The sequence below is a fragment of the Cuculus canorus genome, unplaced genomic scaffold, assembly GCF_017976375.1.
Source record: "Cuculus canorus isolate bCucCan1 unplaced genomic scaffold, bCucCan1.pri scaffold_65_arrow_ctg1, whole genome shotgun sequence".
Taxonomy (NCBI): domain Eukaryota; kingdom Metazoa; phylum Chordata; class Aves; order Cuculiformes; family Cuculidae; genus Cuculus; species Cuculus canorus.
The window spans coordinates 73,598-90,921 of NW_026527845.1; the positions used below are offsets into that span (position 1 = coordinate 73,598).

Sequence of the window (17,324 nt, forward strand, 5' to 3'; positions counted from 1 at the left end):
GGTTTGTTTCATCTAGAGAAGAGGAGGCTCTCTATAGCTCCCTGAAAAGAGGCTGTAGTGAGGTAGATGGTGGTCTCTTCTCCCAAGTAATAAGCGATAGAATGAGAGGCAATGGCCTCAAGTTGCACCAGAGGAGGTTTAGATTGGAAATAGTACTTCACAGAAGGGGTTGTGAAGCACTGGAACAGGTGCCTCAGGGAAGAGGTGGGGTCCTCATCCCTGGAAGGATTTAAAAGATGTCTAGATGTGACACTTCAGGTTTAGTGGAGGACTTGGCTGTGTCAGGTTTATGCTTGGACTTGATGATCTTCAAGATCTTTTCCAACCTAGACAGCTCAGTGAAAAGAACAAGCAATTCATAAAGGTGAGAGAATGAGGATGACTAGAAGTGGGAAAGTTTGGTATGCTTCAGTCCATAAAGCTTTACCAGCAAGCAGTACCTGTTCCCTCAAAGGAATCTTTATTTATGAAAAAAAAATCAAACTTTTTTGGGGAAAAACAGTTTTCAGCTCTTGATGGCCTTGAGAATTGTAACTGAAAATAAGCAAAACGCTAGAATCAGAAGAATGAAGGCATTGGTTATCCACTGACACAGCTGGAGGGTGGGTGGGTATGTGGGAGGGCACACAAGAGCCCCTTCAAATCTACCTTAAAAAATACAGCAATATTTTTACAAGCAGTGGGGTTTTTTTTATTATAAGAATTGTCGTTTCAGTTTCCAAGAGTCTTGTAAAACTTCTTCTTAAAGTATGTCTACTTTTAGCTAGAAACAAAACGAATAAGCTCCCCGAACTCTTGAGAAGCTTGATTTTAAATCCCTGATTGGATGGATTTCCTTTTTGACTGTAGACAAACAGCCCTGAGGCAACACAAAGATGCAGAGGACACAGTCTTCTCCTGGCTGTGTTTGTGCTTTGTAGACACAAACCTCTGTTGGTCCAGAAATGTTCGTAAATAGAGATGAAGCTGTTGCTTTCGTAAATAAAACTCTTCTTTTACATCTTTGACATTCCAGCTGTTGAAGCTATTAAAATCCTAGAATTGGTTTCTTAATTTTATGAGGCTTCTGCGTGAGTCCTTCTGTTGCTGGGCACAAAATTAGTAAAGATTTGAATGTGACATTCTAAGGTTTCATTTTTCATTTATTTTCCTTCTTCAATAAATATTACTGTGTGGTTAATTTGTTCTGTGGGATGAATAAAAAAGAACTCATATGAAATTCAAATGAATTCTTCTGCTGGCAGCCTGTTTGTTTGCAGCAATAATGAAATATAATGGCTAATGGATTGTGAAAAAGATGGAATATTTTCTTCAATAATTCAGAGCTTTGATATATTTAAGCACTTTATAAAAATATTCAGAAAAATCAATAACTTTAGGATTTGACTGTATTCTTTTTAAATTTAAATATATATATATTTTCTTGTTTTATTGAACATCAAGTTTCCTTTATGTGTTCTCTAGTCATTAAAAGGAATCTGTTTCACTTTTAAAAAATGTAAACCTGAAAAAATCCCCATTTTATTTCTACATCTACAGTGTTTTTATGAAACTGGAAACCAGTGTTGTGAAGAAAACAGAGAATTTGAGTTGGCACTTGTTGGGATGTCAAATTTTTCCCAGACTGGTGGGTGTCAGTGATCTTTCATTGGGAAGATGAACAAGGTTTTACAAAGTTATTTGCTACCACCTACTGACCCTTCTTGATATCACAGACAAAAACAGTTGCCTGAATACTTTAATAACTTCCAGAGTCTTATTTTTAATTCTTCTGATGCAGGGAGAAGCGTGTGTACATGGGAACTTCATTTGCCTTTTATATTGCTTTACTTTCACATATAAAAAACCCAAACCAAAACATGCAAATAACTTCTCTAAAGCTTCTTATCCTGCACCATTTACTAATTTTTGTTTTGATTCTTTTGTTTTGTTTCTGGTATTATATGTTACCATGACAAGGAAGTAGAGGAAATAAGTTTTAGATAGCAGGGAGATAACGAACTGAAAAATGTTTGAGAAAGTACACAGCCACAGTCAGGTGTTAGTTCTGTCGGCATAACCAATGCCTGCTTGAGAATATTGATTTCACTGTTTTTATTTACAGCTCAAGAAGTAAAATGAAATGTAGGATTATAGAAGCTATGTAAGATAAAGCGTACGGAGGTTTCTATGGCATCCTAAAGCCAAAATGTTGTGCAGCATCATGCAATCACCAGTGATTACTTTTACTTTCCGGAGCCTGACTATAATGTATGTTCACTTGCCTCTGTATAATGCTTATAATAATAGAATTTATTTGGCTGTTATGCAGTGATATCTAGAGAAAAAAAGGAATTAAGTTGGTTTCAAGCTGAAATGAGTGAGGGTTTTTTTCTACCTTAAGGGCAGTGTTTGTTCATTCTTTCCATCTTTCTTGTGAAACATCCTACGAAGTATTCTGTCATTCTGTAATTTATCTAAAACAATTCTTCAAGAGAAACGATTTTGCTTGGTTTTAACTTCTCTTTCGTGGTGTGATGATATAAAAGAATGCGCCTGATGCAAATCTATAGGATTTTGCACCTGAAATGGTACTTCTTAATCTCAAATAATTCAGGTACAGTTGGGAAATTTGCAGTAGACGTACAGAAATGACAGGGCTTTGTCGTTTTGCACTAACCAAAAGTAGCACAGATGTCTCCAAAAGAAGAACATTCTGATTTCTTCCTTTCTTGCTCTCAGCTTGACAGATGATTCATTTTAGTAATATTTTTAAAGCTTAGTTGCTGCGTACATCTTTTCTTTAAAAGAGGCGTATCTAAGATGTAGATGTACATGCAAATATTTATAGTTAAACATATATTTGATCACGCCAGTAGCACTGATTATTTCAGGAAAAAAATGTTTGTTTTCCTTGTGGGAATTAAAGGCTATGATACGCGTGCACATCACTAACGTGAAATACTCTTGTCACCCAAGGATAACTTCTGTCTGAGTTCAGTGACAGTTGGTAACAAAGTGCTTGACAGCTTTTCTTCCAAAAAGACATCATCGTAGACTTCCTGGAGACATCCGATACACAACAAGCGACTCTTGTAACTGTTCTGCAGAAGTGATGAATGATTACTGTTGTTTTTAAATATAAAACTGTTACAAATTATTATTAGGCTAATAATTTGCAAAATTTGTTTTTACAAGAAAGTCATTGCTTCCTATTATTTCTTCTCCACCTATTTTCATCTATTTCTTTCTCATCTATGAACTTCTACTGTTGAAATTTTTAACTTCTTCCAATGAATGGATTTATTCCTTTTGGACTGAGGATTCTTGAATTCTACTTTAGTCCTTTTTTAGGTAACCTTAGTTATACTTTTATGTTTAGAGTACCTGCATTTGTGAGGATTTCACCCATTGGTAAGGAAAAATCCTGTTTAGGGTATCGGGCTTTTTGTGGTGTTAAAGGCTTGTTACAATCCAGGTTGTTGTCTGGGAACATCTCAAGCAAATTTGTCACACTATTTAGGCAATATTTTTAAAATTATTATTTGGACTACCAAAAAAAATTATAATAATAATAACTACAATAAATATTATATTATATTATATTATATTATATTATATTATATATCACATCATATCATAATTCATATAATATAAAGTAGATAATATAAAAATAGAATAATAAAGAAAAATAAAATAGCAGTGGACCTTGGATGTTTTTGGTTTTTGGTTTTTTGCTTGTCCTTGTGCAGAATCCAAATTTAGATCTCTACTCTTGAAGAATAAATGTAGTTCCAAAGATAAGCCAATGCTCCTCTTTCTTGCTGGCTCCAATATCCAGTATTAGTAAACCATATTTCCATAGTTTTCATTGCTAACGGTGCAATGGTTAATTTTTAAGTTTCGCTTTCATATCTTTAGATAGAAAATGAAACACTAGGAGATGAAATTACTTTCTAGCTTTCAGGCATGAAGCATAGAATAGAAACGATCTTTTCCTTATGAGTGGGATCAGTTAACTTCCAGGCAGATTGTCTCTAATTTGTGGTTGCCGCAGTGAGAGCCTCAGCTGGGTTGGCCTCCGTTGTTCTGAGCTGGGCTGCTGCTTCGTTGGTACCTCTTGCCCTACTGGTTGTAGACACTAGTGTGAGAGGATCTCTGCTGGGAGGAGATGGGTTTTGTTTCATCCAGGTAAAACTGTATTTTCAATTCACATTTAGTAATCGATGCTTATGAACTTCAGTTGCCTAAAAATTGCTTTTAATGGGAAATGACAGTGGCAAAGTAGGAAATGAAAATCTTCTAGACAGTGGAAGAGATCAGAGCACTGTTATGTCTTGAACAAGGTATATTCATCATACTGAGAGTTTGTAATAGCTGTGACTAGAATTTGATCGGAACTGCTTTATTCTGCATTCAGTTAATTTAGGGCAGTATGTGAGAGAGAGCCACCCTTGTCCTTGGTAATAAGAAAAGATGGGATTCATTTTTGATTAACCAATAAATAAGTTAAAGAACATTCCATTATTTCCAAAAGGTGACTTAGGGCATAGCTAGGAGGTAAAGAGGACTGACGTTAATGGAGGCTGAATTCATTCCTCTGAGGGAGAAAGCTTTCTACAAGCTGAGCTTTTTCCCTCACTCACTCACCCAAAAAACCTTAATGTGAATATACAAACAAGCTCAAGAAGTCAGCTCATAGGCAGAAATACTGTTTCCTTACAGGAGAGACGTGGTGAGGGACTGTCTGGCTGCCTGGAAGTCACACTTGAAAGAAAATTTTTGAGTGTTATATTCTTCCAAGTACAGTACATTCCGCATGAAAAGTATTATGAATATCAAGAGTGTTTGAGGCACTGAATCATACATGAAGCCAGAATAACAGAGATTTGTATTGTTGGAAATACGCTGTTTAAGAAGTGACTGTTTGGTAAGCTTGATGAAAACTTCTTTAATGTGTCTTGCTGTGAACGAAAGTATTTTTTTCAGGAAGCCACAATTCAACTTGATCGAATTACTTCCTTTTTTTAATCCTTTATAGGTGTATAGCTTAGCTAAGAAGTCTTTGGGATTGAAATAATACCAGTTCTTCATTTAAGATGGATGGGCGTGGCGTTGAAGGAACGTACCTTCATTATTTAATATTTTTGTCATTTCTAGCAGGAGATCTTATTAGGTATTAGCCTTAAATTTATAATTTGGGGTTTACATAGCTACTAACTCTAGCCAGTAATCTAAAATCTGATGAGAGTAGTTCTAGCTTTGCAGTACGTATGCAAAAGTAGCTTCCAAGAAAAACCTCACTGGAAAAGTCAAGTTGAAACCAAAAATCATTGTAGGTCACTTGTCTACAGTGTAGTGACTTGAACTATGTTTGGCTACTCAGTTTCTGTAACTTGTTGTCCAGAGGGATAATAAGAGGAAATAAATGCCGTTCAGACTATATTTTTAATGATAATTATTATTTCTGCGTGATGTCAGGTCTACTGGCAAAAGTCCAAAGGTTCAATGAGAGTCATTGGCAATCATTAGGCAATCCAAAGGAACATGTGTTTGGTGTCATTCGGTGTGAGATTATTTGTTTGGCTGCTGAAGAAAACATAAATCCAAAATGTATGTGTATGTGTACCTATGCACACACATAGATGTGTGTATTTATATTAAATATATCCTTGATTGTTCTTGCAGTGAGACTCAGTCACAAACATCTTCAACATATGAAATCCTGGTTAGCACTCTTGACAACAGACGGAAGCTTAAGCAGTTTTTTCCACCGAAGTTTACCTTTACATTTTTTAAGCTGCCATCATTGATTTATCAAAAAGTATAAATAAAGGAAAAAGGAGTAAGCAAACAATTACATTTTCCTCAAGATGCAAGCAGAAAAAGCAAAATTATACCATAAAGCAGAGATCATGTTTTTTTATGAGCTGGCTACACTACACTGAAATAAGTTTGCATTTCTTTTAATATTTCCATCCTATTTTTAAGTTTATGTTTGAAATAGAGTTTAATAGAACTTGTTTAAACCTTGTTTAATATGTTTTGTGACATAGTGGTCTCTGTTTTTCTTTTCAGGATACTAAACCAGAGTGCAGTTCCTGTGTAGAAACTGAGGACAGAAAAGTAAGTGGCTTATTTTAATGTAATTTCTCAGGCAACTCTAGGAAGTGGGGTGTTTCGGTTGTTTGGGTTTGGGTTTTTTTAATTAAATCAAGTGAAATTATTTTATGTTTTTTTAATGTATGTAAGTTACATAAAGTTTTCTAATAATAACTTTTCTGAATTGTTTTAACTTCAATGGGGATAAAATAGTCTTACTGTGTTGAATATACTTCTGTTAGAAATTAGAGTAACAGCTTCTTCAGAAGGGAGTTATAATCTTCATTTTGTAAAACTATGAAGAGTTTTGAAGGCAATTGCATGTCCTGCTCTTAATTTCCATTTTCCTTTTTAAAAACTAGTTGTTGAGTTCTTTTTGAAATGTAACCATCTATGTTTCTGTGCATTAAATATAAGGAACTGTCTTTGTTAGTGACACTCCTAATGCTTTTTCTATTCTCTGGGAGATTTAGGGATTTTTTTTCTGTTGTTCTTGACAGCATTTTAACAAACCAAAGTCTTCTTGCTTTGCTGCATTTTTCTGTTGCTGACTTTATGCCTTCACATTTGAACTAGTGACAGATTGTCTCCTCATTTCTTATGCAGTTCCTTCCATTTTTTTCTCAAGCATTTTGCAGACACATGGTGAGCTGAATCAAAATTACCCTAATGTGTTCACAGTCAAAACTAACCAAGAAACAAAGGCTTCACATATTGAACACAGACATTTTTAAATTGCCAGAAATAAATATCAATCCAGTTTTAAAGTATTTTCTCAGTAAGGAGGCTGAGATGAGTTTTTTAAATACATTTCTACTTGAATTTTAAAATTTGGAGCTAGAATCAAGTTCTGGGTTATTAAATCTATATAGTGCCAACTCTGTGTCAAGTAATAACTGAGTTTGTGAGGGTGTTAAGCACGTGATTTAGTTTAAAATCTCCAACATCAGCTGGTACTCATTGCTGTGAAATCTAGGCCACTTAGGCTTCAGGTTCAGAGCATCAGCTTTAATGAAACAAACTGTCTAGGTGTTTAAATTAAAGTATATGTTATGTTATAGTATGCAAAAAAGCAATTTGGGATTTTATTTCTAAACACCAAGATCTGACTTTGGTGTGGGTAGCAGCTGCACAAAAAAAAGCACAGCCAAAAGGTGCTTTTTATTGCTTGAATAATGGGAAAAGTTTTCAAGACCCCAATAAGATTTGGACTGCAGTCTTATTCATGTATGTGGTGTATTTGTTTTTCCTTTTATTGCAGCTTTCCTTTCATCTATCAGTTTACAGCCTGTTGCTAGTAAACTGCTTTGGGTTTGGTTTTGGGTTGTTTTTTTTTTTTTTTTTTTGTTTTAATTCCCATTTTTTTAAGATAGGATGGTTTCTTCTTCAGTATAAATTCCAGGAGTGATTGTGCTGAGGTTGGGTGGTTTCCCAGGAACTCTCTCTGTCTGCGGTGGCTCGGGCTACCGAGACTAACCTGGCTGTCTGACCCCGGAAAGGGGCACCTCTGCCCGTGCAGGGGATGTGATCTGACTCACTCTGAGACAACCCAGCCCTCGGGTGAAGCAACTGAAATGAAAGCTTGAGTTGCCCTTGTTTTCCTCTGCTTTATTACTTCACTGGCCTGTTGTGCTTGCTGCCCTTTCCCTTCTTGCTCTTAGAAGCAGTGAATTGACAGTGATGTGACGGTCACAGGGCATCCAGACTTACTGTGAAACCTGGAAAGTCTCTCTCTCTTTGTCTCTCTTTTAATGTCTCTCACTTAATCATTAAGGTTGGAGATCTGGAGATCTAGAGGTTATCAGCAGCGCTGAGCGCTGGGAATTTCTCACCCTTTTGGCTATAACTACTGAGTATACAGACACAGCCCTTCAGGTTTACAGACCCTTCTGTGATCTTGCTTCATTAATCACTGAAGTAAGAACAACAGACGTAAGATTTGCGAGGTTTTGTGTTATGGCTTGGTTTTGATCTTGCTAAAAGTACAATTTTAATTTAACACCAATGACAATCTGTTCAGTGCTCCAGCTTTCAAATGCAGACACTGCAATTAAGGTAGAGCAAACCCCTCCATTTATCTTCTTAATTTTGTTAATTTGTTGAAGCATTTTGAAAGAACAGAAATATCATAAGTGCCTGTTGTTGTTACACGATGTGATTCATCTCTTCTCTATGTTTGGTCCCAAAACTGAAGCTGCAGCCAAGCTTAAGAATTATATAGATTACCAGTGACCTATGCAGTGGTCATCAAATAAAGATACACCAGTCTTGGTTAATAATAATGCATTATTTCCTGTTTCTTGAAAGCCTAAGTTAGGAACTTAGTGCAATTGGTAGAACCTGCAACATTGTAAATAAATATTTTTGTTTCATCTACATTGAAATCAAGACAAACTACTGCGGTTAGGACACGCCTTGTTAGTATCTAAAAATCTGCATTTCCATAATGAAATATACTACTAATGAAATTATGCAATTATTAATTAATGGGAAATGATCCACGATAACAATGAAATATGAAACTTTTCTTGAAATATTTTTTTCCTGAAGTTCCATAATCCCTAACTTCTGAAGAAGAAATCGGTGAAGCCATAGTTAAAGCATTACCTGAAAGCAAGCTCTAATTTAATACCTGTAATTGTTATATTGAAATCTGTTGTTTTATAAATGAAAAAGTAGCATTTAATTATCCTAACAACTTTATCACTGTGATTTGTCTCTCCTGTTGTTACTTCAACTGACCTTTTTATGTAAGATTCTACTTATACTTTTTGCTGGGATAGAAGTCTTAATGTTTAAGAATACAAGTAAACAAGTAATCAACAGTCTGCTGCAACTGGTCTCTATTATCATGCGTTACTGACCTGCATTTACCATTGCCAGCAGTGAACCCCTATGAGTATGTATAAGTCCTTTCACACCTAGTCGGTATTTGTTTATGTTTATCATACCCAACCTTTTTTTTTTGTTTTGATCTCATTGCTCCATTCATAACAGCACAGTATTTGATGTTTAATGAATCACGTGAGCGTGGACATGTCTTACCTTTGCTTTTCAAAGAAACGTGTGGAAATATGATCCTTAATTTTTCACAGAAACAAACCTGTTAAAAGCATATAAAGTGTGATTTTTGTAAAAAGCCATTGATTTCTGAAGCTAATTGCATGTTTTAGACTCTGAATCATAATTTTAAAGCCTGTGATGTTTCTCACCATGAGGTTTTACTCTTGCAAGGGTGATGACAGTTGAGTTTTTCCTTCTAGCTATGTTTTCTACTGTAACTCTTGTGTGTTGGGGCAAACAAGAGGGTATTAGCAATACTATTGGCCAGTTTGCCAAGAGGAAGAATGCAGATTCCCGTGCAATCTTCTCTAACATTTAATATAACCAAACTCTTGATGTCCCCTTTAAAAAGACTGCTACTATGAAGCTTTTTGCTGTTGTGGTTGTCTTCATCACCTCCTATTACCTGACAAACCTGCCCCTAGTAAATCTTCCTCCTCTTTTATTGAATCTCAGTTTGCATCTTTATTTGGTCTTAACTCTTTTCTTTTTTCCCATACGTTTATGTGGGACTTGCATAGAATGGGAATCTTCAAAAATACAGACCACAGAAACTGTAAATAACATTTCTCCCTGTCCTGCTCTGTTGTTGAGGTCTGAACAGAGCACAAAGAGAATACTTGGTTCTACTCTGCAATTGTGTTTGTCATATCATCAAATTAATTCACGGCAATGCTGTGAAACCAACTATGATATGATGTTATCTTCTCCTTACTGCCTGCTCTTTGTTATATTTCCATCTGAAATAGAAAACTGAGACACTGAACACCGAATGGAAAGTTAACTTACAATGACCTTTCTGGGCTGGTTTTTACTATGCTAGGAATGATTTATTCTTCAGCTTTGGCTTCTTCATTTTTGTTTCATTTCAGCTCACTCTTTTTAGCAATAGACTCCCTTTTGCTGTACTGCGCAATGACATTCTCTTCAGTATTCCTCGCAGGCAGCATAACGCTGACCATTAACTACCAGCTGAGTGTTATTAGCTCGGTGGATCAAGGTCACTCAGGATATCTTGCTTCATTTTCTGTTCCCGAGAAGGAAAGTAGCTCTTGGAGAGAACATTTTTGAGATGCATCTTGACTTCAAAATTGGCCACTTTTGAGCACAGAGGGCAGAGGCTTTATGAGAGCAATAGACTTTATGCGTACGCATTAGGCCAATAACAGGGTAGGTCAATAAGCGAGACAGTTTCCCTGTAGTGACATAATGTTTCATAACTCCCCGTTACCTTCTGTGGGATCTAGTATAGGCAGCAATGCCTTCCCTTTTCTCTGCCTGCTGTGGAAAATATTTTATAATTTATTTTTTTAGTACCTTCTGTCAGAGGATACCAAAGTACTTGGCAAACAAATTAAAAACACCTATGAGGAAAGTTACTTACATTTCTATTGCTCAAGTCACATATGGAGATCTAGAAGTGTGAAGGGGAGACATAGGCAAGGTTACAAAGTGGGTGTGAGACAAAATGAGGAGAAAAAGAAACAGCGTTACAAATGTATTTTGCTTTGCTTGTTCTGTGGCTTCTTGCAGGTTTTGTTTGTTTTGGTTTTTTTTGTTGGTTTGGTTTTTTTGTTTTTTGTTTTTTTTTTTTTTTAATATATAAACAATCACGTGAACACTTTTTTCCAGGAAATTTTAAGGGAAAAAATTGTCTTACTAGTAGGAAGAAAATTTATCCCATTTCTGTAACATTTTTCTGAAGATTACCGTGGGAGGGAATTAATATGAGTATCAAATATTGAAGAGCCAAAAAGAAGCATCATGGAGGAACTGGCTCAACCAGTGGCCTCTAAGGTGTGGATATATTTGTATACAGGTTCCTTTCACTGTAATCCCTTTTTCTGCTGTTTAGGAGCTTCCTGTCAGTGAATACGGGCGAGTGTCACTTTTATTCCCTTGTGAAAGCATCGTGCAGTCTGCATCATTTTGTAGGGTTTTGAGATGCATTTTCCCTCACATTAAAATAATTTTTTTTTTTTTTTTTGATGAGGGGAGATCACTGAATCCAATGGATTGTAAGGAAACATTGAAATCATGTTTGGATGTAGATTCAGAGGAATCTAAGGAAGTTTTGAACATTTACAAGCCTTCTGGTGTCTACTAAGGCGCATAAATGATCCCTATTTCTTCTACTTCTTAAATGGCTGGACAAGTAGTAGGGAGTGTTATTGAGTCGCCATCCAGCAGACCCAGGAGACAGAGGACTGACCATAGGATTCAGAAACGAGGCGGAGCAACCACGAAGGGAGAAGAACGAGCTGTTCCAAGAACAATATTGACCCGTCACTACACCAGGGGTTACCACTGGCATCTCAGCTCATATAGGTCAGATTTACATGATGCTTCTTGAGTCTTCCTCAGTACAGACCTGGAAGTTTTCAGAACTTCAACAAAATAATTGCAGATGAGGGTTTTTTTGTTGGTTGGTTGTTTATTAGCAGAACAGTTACTTGAAATCCATGGCTTTCTCCTCCACAATGCTTTTAAGTCAAGATCAGTTGCTATCCAGATATCCTAAAACTAAGAAACTAAGTTGAATAGAACCTATAGTCTATGTTATTTGAGTATCATTTATTATTATTCGTATTACTTTTAGTGATATTTTTTCTAAATCAAAGGGTTTGTATCTTCCTTTTCTTAGTTTGTTCTTTTTAAGTGAAAGGACTATTTATGGAAAAACAGGTAGCTGAAACTTGCCCTAAAACTTAACGGACAGCATTAGTCAGCCTAATAAATATTGGCAATTCTATTATGAGGAAATACTCAGAAATGCAGTCCATTTCCTGGCATGTAGATTGACACAGTGCAAAGTCTTACTGGAAAGTTTCATTGTGTTTGAATGTCACTCCCATTACTGCTCTCTTGTTCTTTCTGTCACTGACATGCAATTATGGGATTTCACAACTGAAGGGATGACAATTGTGTGTGTGTGTGTGTGTGTGTGTGTGTCTTTCCCCTTAATCCAACTCTATCTAGCAATATGTAATTTGATAAAGTGGAATTGAAGTGACAGGCATGACAGAAATGCCAAAATAATAATTTGACCTCCCACTGAAGTGTCAACGTGTTCGGCTGCATGACTTTTGTACATGCTGAATACACGTAAAAGAAACAGATACTGTATTTATTATGATAGAATACCTGTTAAGGCAGTTTACTAAAAATAGGTATTGCAACTCTGTGTCTTTTTGCCAATGTGTTCCATCCTTAACCATTGCATTTTCTGTGCCTGTACGACCGTGTGTAAACATAATTTTTATTACCCATAAATTATCTCATTAGAAGAAGATTTTCTTTAAATCTTCATTTTAGAAGATATTTGGGCAAATCTCGAAATAATAACTGTGTAGCTGTGTATCTTGAAGAGACTATTTATTCTTTAATTTTAAGAACAACTCTTTCATATTAAACCACTTGAGGAATGGTGTCAAAGAATAAAGAAAGAATCATGTAAAAGGCACAGTGTTTCTTTTTCCCAGGTCCTTTAATCCTGATGAAATACCTAGTTCCCACTTGTACAGAATATGAAAATAATCCCTGTTGCAGATTAGACTGTGTTGCAAACGCATTTTATTGAGGATATCAATCAGCAAACTGACAAATTTTAGTTAGAGCATATGGAAATACGGATTATAAAAACGTGTTTTCTGCAGGTAGAGAACTACTGATAATTTAAATTTCATTGGAGAAAAACCTTCTGGAATGAGTTACTTACCAGTGTGGCTGATGCCTTTGAAAAGTCAGCTTTTTGCTGAGATAGACTTGAGTTTAAGAAGTCGTAAAAATACCTTTCTGTTTTATATCTGATTCCAGTCAAAATCCAATTTAGAACTTTCTTATAAGAACCCATGAGCTATATTATGGTCTACATACAATATAAGAGTTCTCTGTTGCAGTTACGTGTTACAAAGGAAAAAAAAGCCCTCTTTTTTTGTGCTAATTTAGAGCTAATTAATGCTAAAATAGTGCTAATTTTTATCCTTTCCTGTGACCCGTAGTCATACCTTTCAGCTAATATTCTTTCTGTCCTTTTTCCTTAATATTTTGGCATTAAAACTTCCCTTTATCTACAATTACATTCAGCACTGATGTTTGCGTTATGTGAATTTAAAACCAGAAAGCAATCACAATTCTTTTGGAACTTCTTCTGCTTTGAAACAAATTGCTTTAGGTAGATGACAGCTTCCTGCTAATGACTCCTAAAAAGCTCACTGAGATAGAAATAGCATTCTGAAATATCTGGTGCTCCTATAGAAATTAATAATAGTTTTTAATTCTGCAGAAGTAAACCTATGCACAAATTACTTTGGTATATATTCACGTGGACTGTACCTGCATTGCATAGAATGAACTGTATTTCCCCTGAGGAAAGGAAAGGAAGACTAGGAAGAAACTTTTTTAATTTAATATTCAGCAAAATGTAAAATTAAAATATTCAGATTCAAGGCAAAAAAAAGTCAAGTGGAGAGGGAGAACTTAAGTCTGATTTGATGCTAATTATCTGTCAAAATTAACTGAAAAATAATTCAGGAGAGACTAAAGCCTTGTTGAACTTTTGCCTACATCTGGCCATTAAGTTTTCAACAGGTATAAAAACACGCAGGAGAATCGGCTTTTGAAGTTGTACAAAAAAGGAACCCCCGCGGCTCTCTTGCTGTTGGCGTGCGGTGAACGGGAGCACTGCAGCCATGGGCAGCGCCACTTCTTCTACCATGTAGGGAAACGTTTCTTTCTAAAAGTGCTGTTTTCTGGCGGTATAAGCTGTTCACAACCCATACCTTGCTGCATCACTGGAGTATAGCTGACTTTAGCAGTTATGTTACCGATGTGATTTCCAGTTACTGATCTGACCCATCGGATTCTTTGCAGGGTGCCGGATATGCAGGCCAAGGTACGCAAGACCAAATTACTTGGAGATTCATATTAACTGTATCTCAGTGTGCAATTCTCTATCGTATACCTATGCCAAAGTGCTTAACGGGTTTCGTTGCTTTAGAGAAAAGTACATTTCGAGTTGATGTTTCCTTCCCTGTCTTTTTTTCTTGCTTTTAAATAACATTATGGGAAACTTCATAGGGAAGGATAGAGCTGAGAGGACATAGAGATGAATCCTCTTCCTTGCAGATCCTTCTGTGCGTGCTGTCGGTTCTGCAGCTCGAGGGGCTGAGGAACAGGAACGAGAGGGGGTTTCTACCAAGCATCTGGGCTGCTCTGATCCCGCTGTTTCTAGGAATGCTCACAGTAAAACTGCCAGGGCTTTGGGAGCACTTTCAGACTGCAACCGTGCATTATGTTTTTTGCTGTATGCTTCGGGAAGCTGCCTGGTTTTTTCAGGATGTTTTCTAGACCTGGTCTAGAGAGCTCTGAAGTGGTAGGGAGATCTTACGGCGACATGAGGAAAAATATTTCCCTGTTTCAGGCAAAACAGTCTCAAGTCTTTCATTTAACTTACTGATGAAAACTTCTTTAACGTATCTTGCTGTGAACGGAAGTATTTTTTTCAGGAAGCCTCAATTCAACTTGATCGAATGATTTGGGTTTTTTTTTTTTTTTATCTTTTAGGGTGCATAGCTTAGCTAAGAAGTCTGTGGTATTGAAATACTACCAGTTCTTCATTTAAGATGGATGGGCGTGGTGTTGAAGGAATGTACCTTCATTATTTATTGTTTTTGTCATTTCTAGCAGGAGATCTTATTAGGTATTAGCCTTAAATTTATAGTTTGAGGTTTACATAGTTACTAACTCTAGCCAGTAATCTAAAATCTGATGAGAGTAGTTCTAGTTTTGGAGTACGTGTGCAAAAGTAGCTTCCAAGAAAAACCTCACTGGAAAAGTCAAGTTGAAACCAAAAATCATTGTAGGTCACTTGTCTACAGTGTAGTGACTTGAACTATGTTTGGCTACTCAGTTTCTGTAACTTGTTGTCCAGAGGGATAATAAGAGGAAATAAATGCTGTTCAGACTATATTTTTAATGATAATTATTATCTCTACATGATGTCAGGTCTACTGGCAAAAGTCCAAAGCACAAACCTTCAGTCGCTGAGGACAGGAAGAATATATGAAGAATATACAAGAAGAACTAGACAAAGGCATAATTAATCTCTTCCCAGTCTCACAGGTCTGCCCTTACCAAATCCCACCTGGGGATTGAGTCCATCCCGTTCCTCTGGTGAGGCAAAGGGGCAAGGCGGGTTTTTGGGGTGGCCTCCAGGAGGGTGTCGTGTGCTTCCCAACTTGGGCACCACTTAGGAGTTGGCAGGTCAGGGCTCACCCACAGTGGGTTCTGTTGTGTGCGGGGGCGCAGAACCGGCCAGACCAGTTCTGGCCAACAGGCATCTGGTGCTGCTCCCTCCCGGGCAGTGCGTCACTGCGCCTGCAGCTCACCCACAACTCCGCTGGGCACACAGCGCCGAGGGATGCGCCCTCTGAATGCCCCAGCAAGGGAAACACAAATAATTCGGTAAACAGCACTTTGAGTTTTAAAGGGCAGGCACTGAAGTCATCGGAATTCCTGAAAGCCTGCAGGTTGTAGTCTGGAGGCTACAGGTAGACCATTTATTTTCATGGATGGAGTTGAGTTACACATCTTGACAGGAGAAGCGAGGTCCCTTCTTCTGATGAAGGCTGCCAAAGCCACTATGCTTTCCATCAGTTTGCCTTTTAAGCTTTTTTTTTTTCTTTTTCTTTTTTTTTCTTTCTTTATTTTTTTTTCTTCTTTGAATTCCTTCTAATGCTTTTAACCACTTGATAAAAACCAAAACTCTAGCTGGACATTTTATAAGAAATGCATATGTTTTATACAAATGAACTAGAAATGATGTGCTAAACAATGGCTTTAAAATCCTGTGTTTTAGTGGCAGCTGGCAGAGGCTGAAGAAAACTTAGGCTGTTTCTTGCCTTTCTTCCCAGCTTGTACCTGTGCTCGTAGGACTGTGCCTTTGGAGCTGTGCACTATCTCATGCTGTCATCTTGTCACAGGAGGAGGGAGAGGTTTGGCCTTGCAGTGTGATAAAGTTGCTATGACATGAACTTGTATCCATCTTGTTAGGAGCCAGGGCTGGTTTTGTAGATAAATGCTTCCTAGCATAGAAGCTGAGCAGAGCTTATCCTGCAACCATTAGCCCATTTGACTTCTTTCTAACTCCTGTGTTGAATTTTTGTTATGGAATAAAGTTTGCTATTTCAAGAATGGGGAAATTAAAATTATAGTCTTTAATAGTTAAGAAACCTTTTCACTTCATCCATTTAAGCTAAGCCACATGTTTTCTAGTCACTGTTTTAGTAATCTGGAACATCACATTTTGGACATATGAAAATATAATCTCTCTGTCTCACAAGATGTCCATAGTCTGATATATTTTTTTAACATTTTAACTGGATAAACTTTAAAAAAAAATTAAGCTAGGATCAGTTTTGGGAGAAGACAAACGAAAAGAGTAAAAGGTGTGTAGAATCCTTCTTACCTTTAATTTTACGTACTTAAATAATTAACAGGAGGTAAGAGCGCTGGGTATTCCACTTAAATCTTTGTTACAAAGTGTCATTATTGCCTTCACCTATCCTTGCTCAAAATGTGCTTTCTATATTTGGAAAAAAAGTACAATCATTTGATTAAGCTCGGTGAAATCTAGCCATGTTGACAATAAATATTGTAGGTCAGTGTTTGCTGGGACGTGGAGCAGAAACATACAGCGCAATAACTCCTAAGAGAACTTTATATAATGCGGCCACTGTGGGAAGCCACTTAGTGTTCTGCACTCGGAGAGAATCGGGGAATTTATCCACCCGATAAGAGTATTTATTCTTGCATAAAGCTCCCAGATGGCAACATTGAGAAAATATACTTTTCTCACTTCTGTTATGCATCAGGCTAGTTGATACGCTTTTTATTAGATGAGTAATCTTCCAGATGTTGTTTCACGAAACAGCTGTAAAAAGAAATTGTCCATTAATTTTCTATTCCCAGGTTCTAGGCAATGAATTCTGATTTTTCTTTTTTTAAAGTTACAGGACAGCATTTCATGTATTAAGTGATACACAGATTGTGCATTAGCTGATTAGACTTACCAGAACAGCGTTAACATATCACTTTGTAACTTGTCTTTTTCAGTTCTCCCAAAGGTAAAATAAACAAATATTCAAGTTGTAATTTATAAATACATACAACTTCTGTGG

General features: G+C 36.6%; 1 protein-coding gene across 1 annotated transcript in view; it reads left to right on the top strand.

Moving 5' to 3' along the window:
- The window catches only part of LOC128850735 (sensor histidine kinase AruS-like), a 100,591-nt gene that overhangs the window by 53,643 nt on the left and 29,624 nt on the right, over nucleotides 1-17,324 (top strand). The window contains exon 3 of the mRNA XM_054055716.1: nucleotides 6,058-6,105. Within this exon, the coding sequence (XP_053911691.1) occupies nucleotides 6,058-6,105 (48 nt within the window). The remainder of the gene's footprint in view (nucleotides 1-6,057; nucleotides 6,106-17,324) is intronic.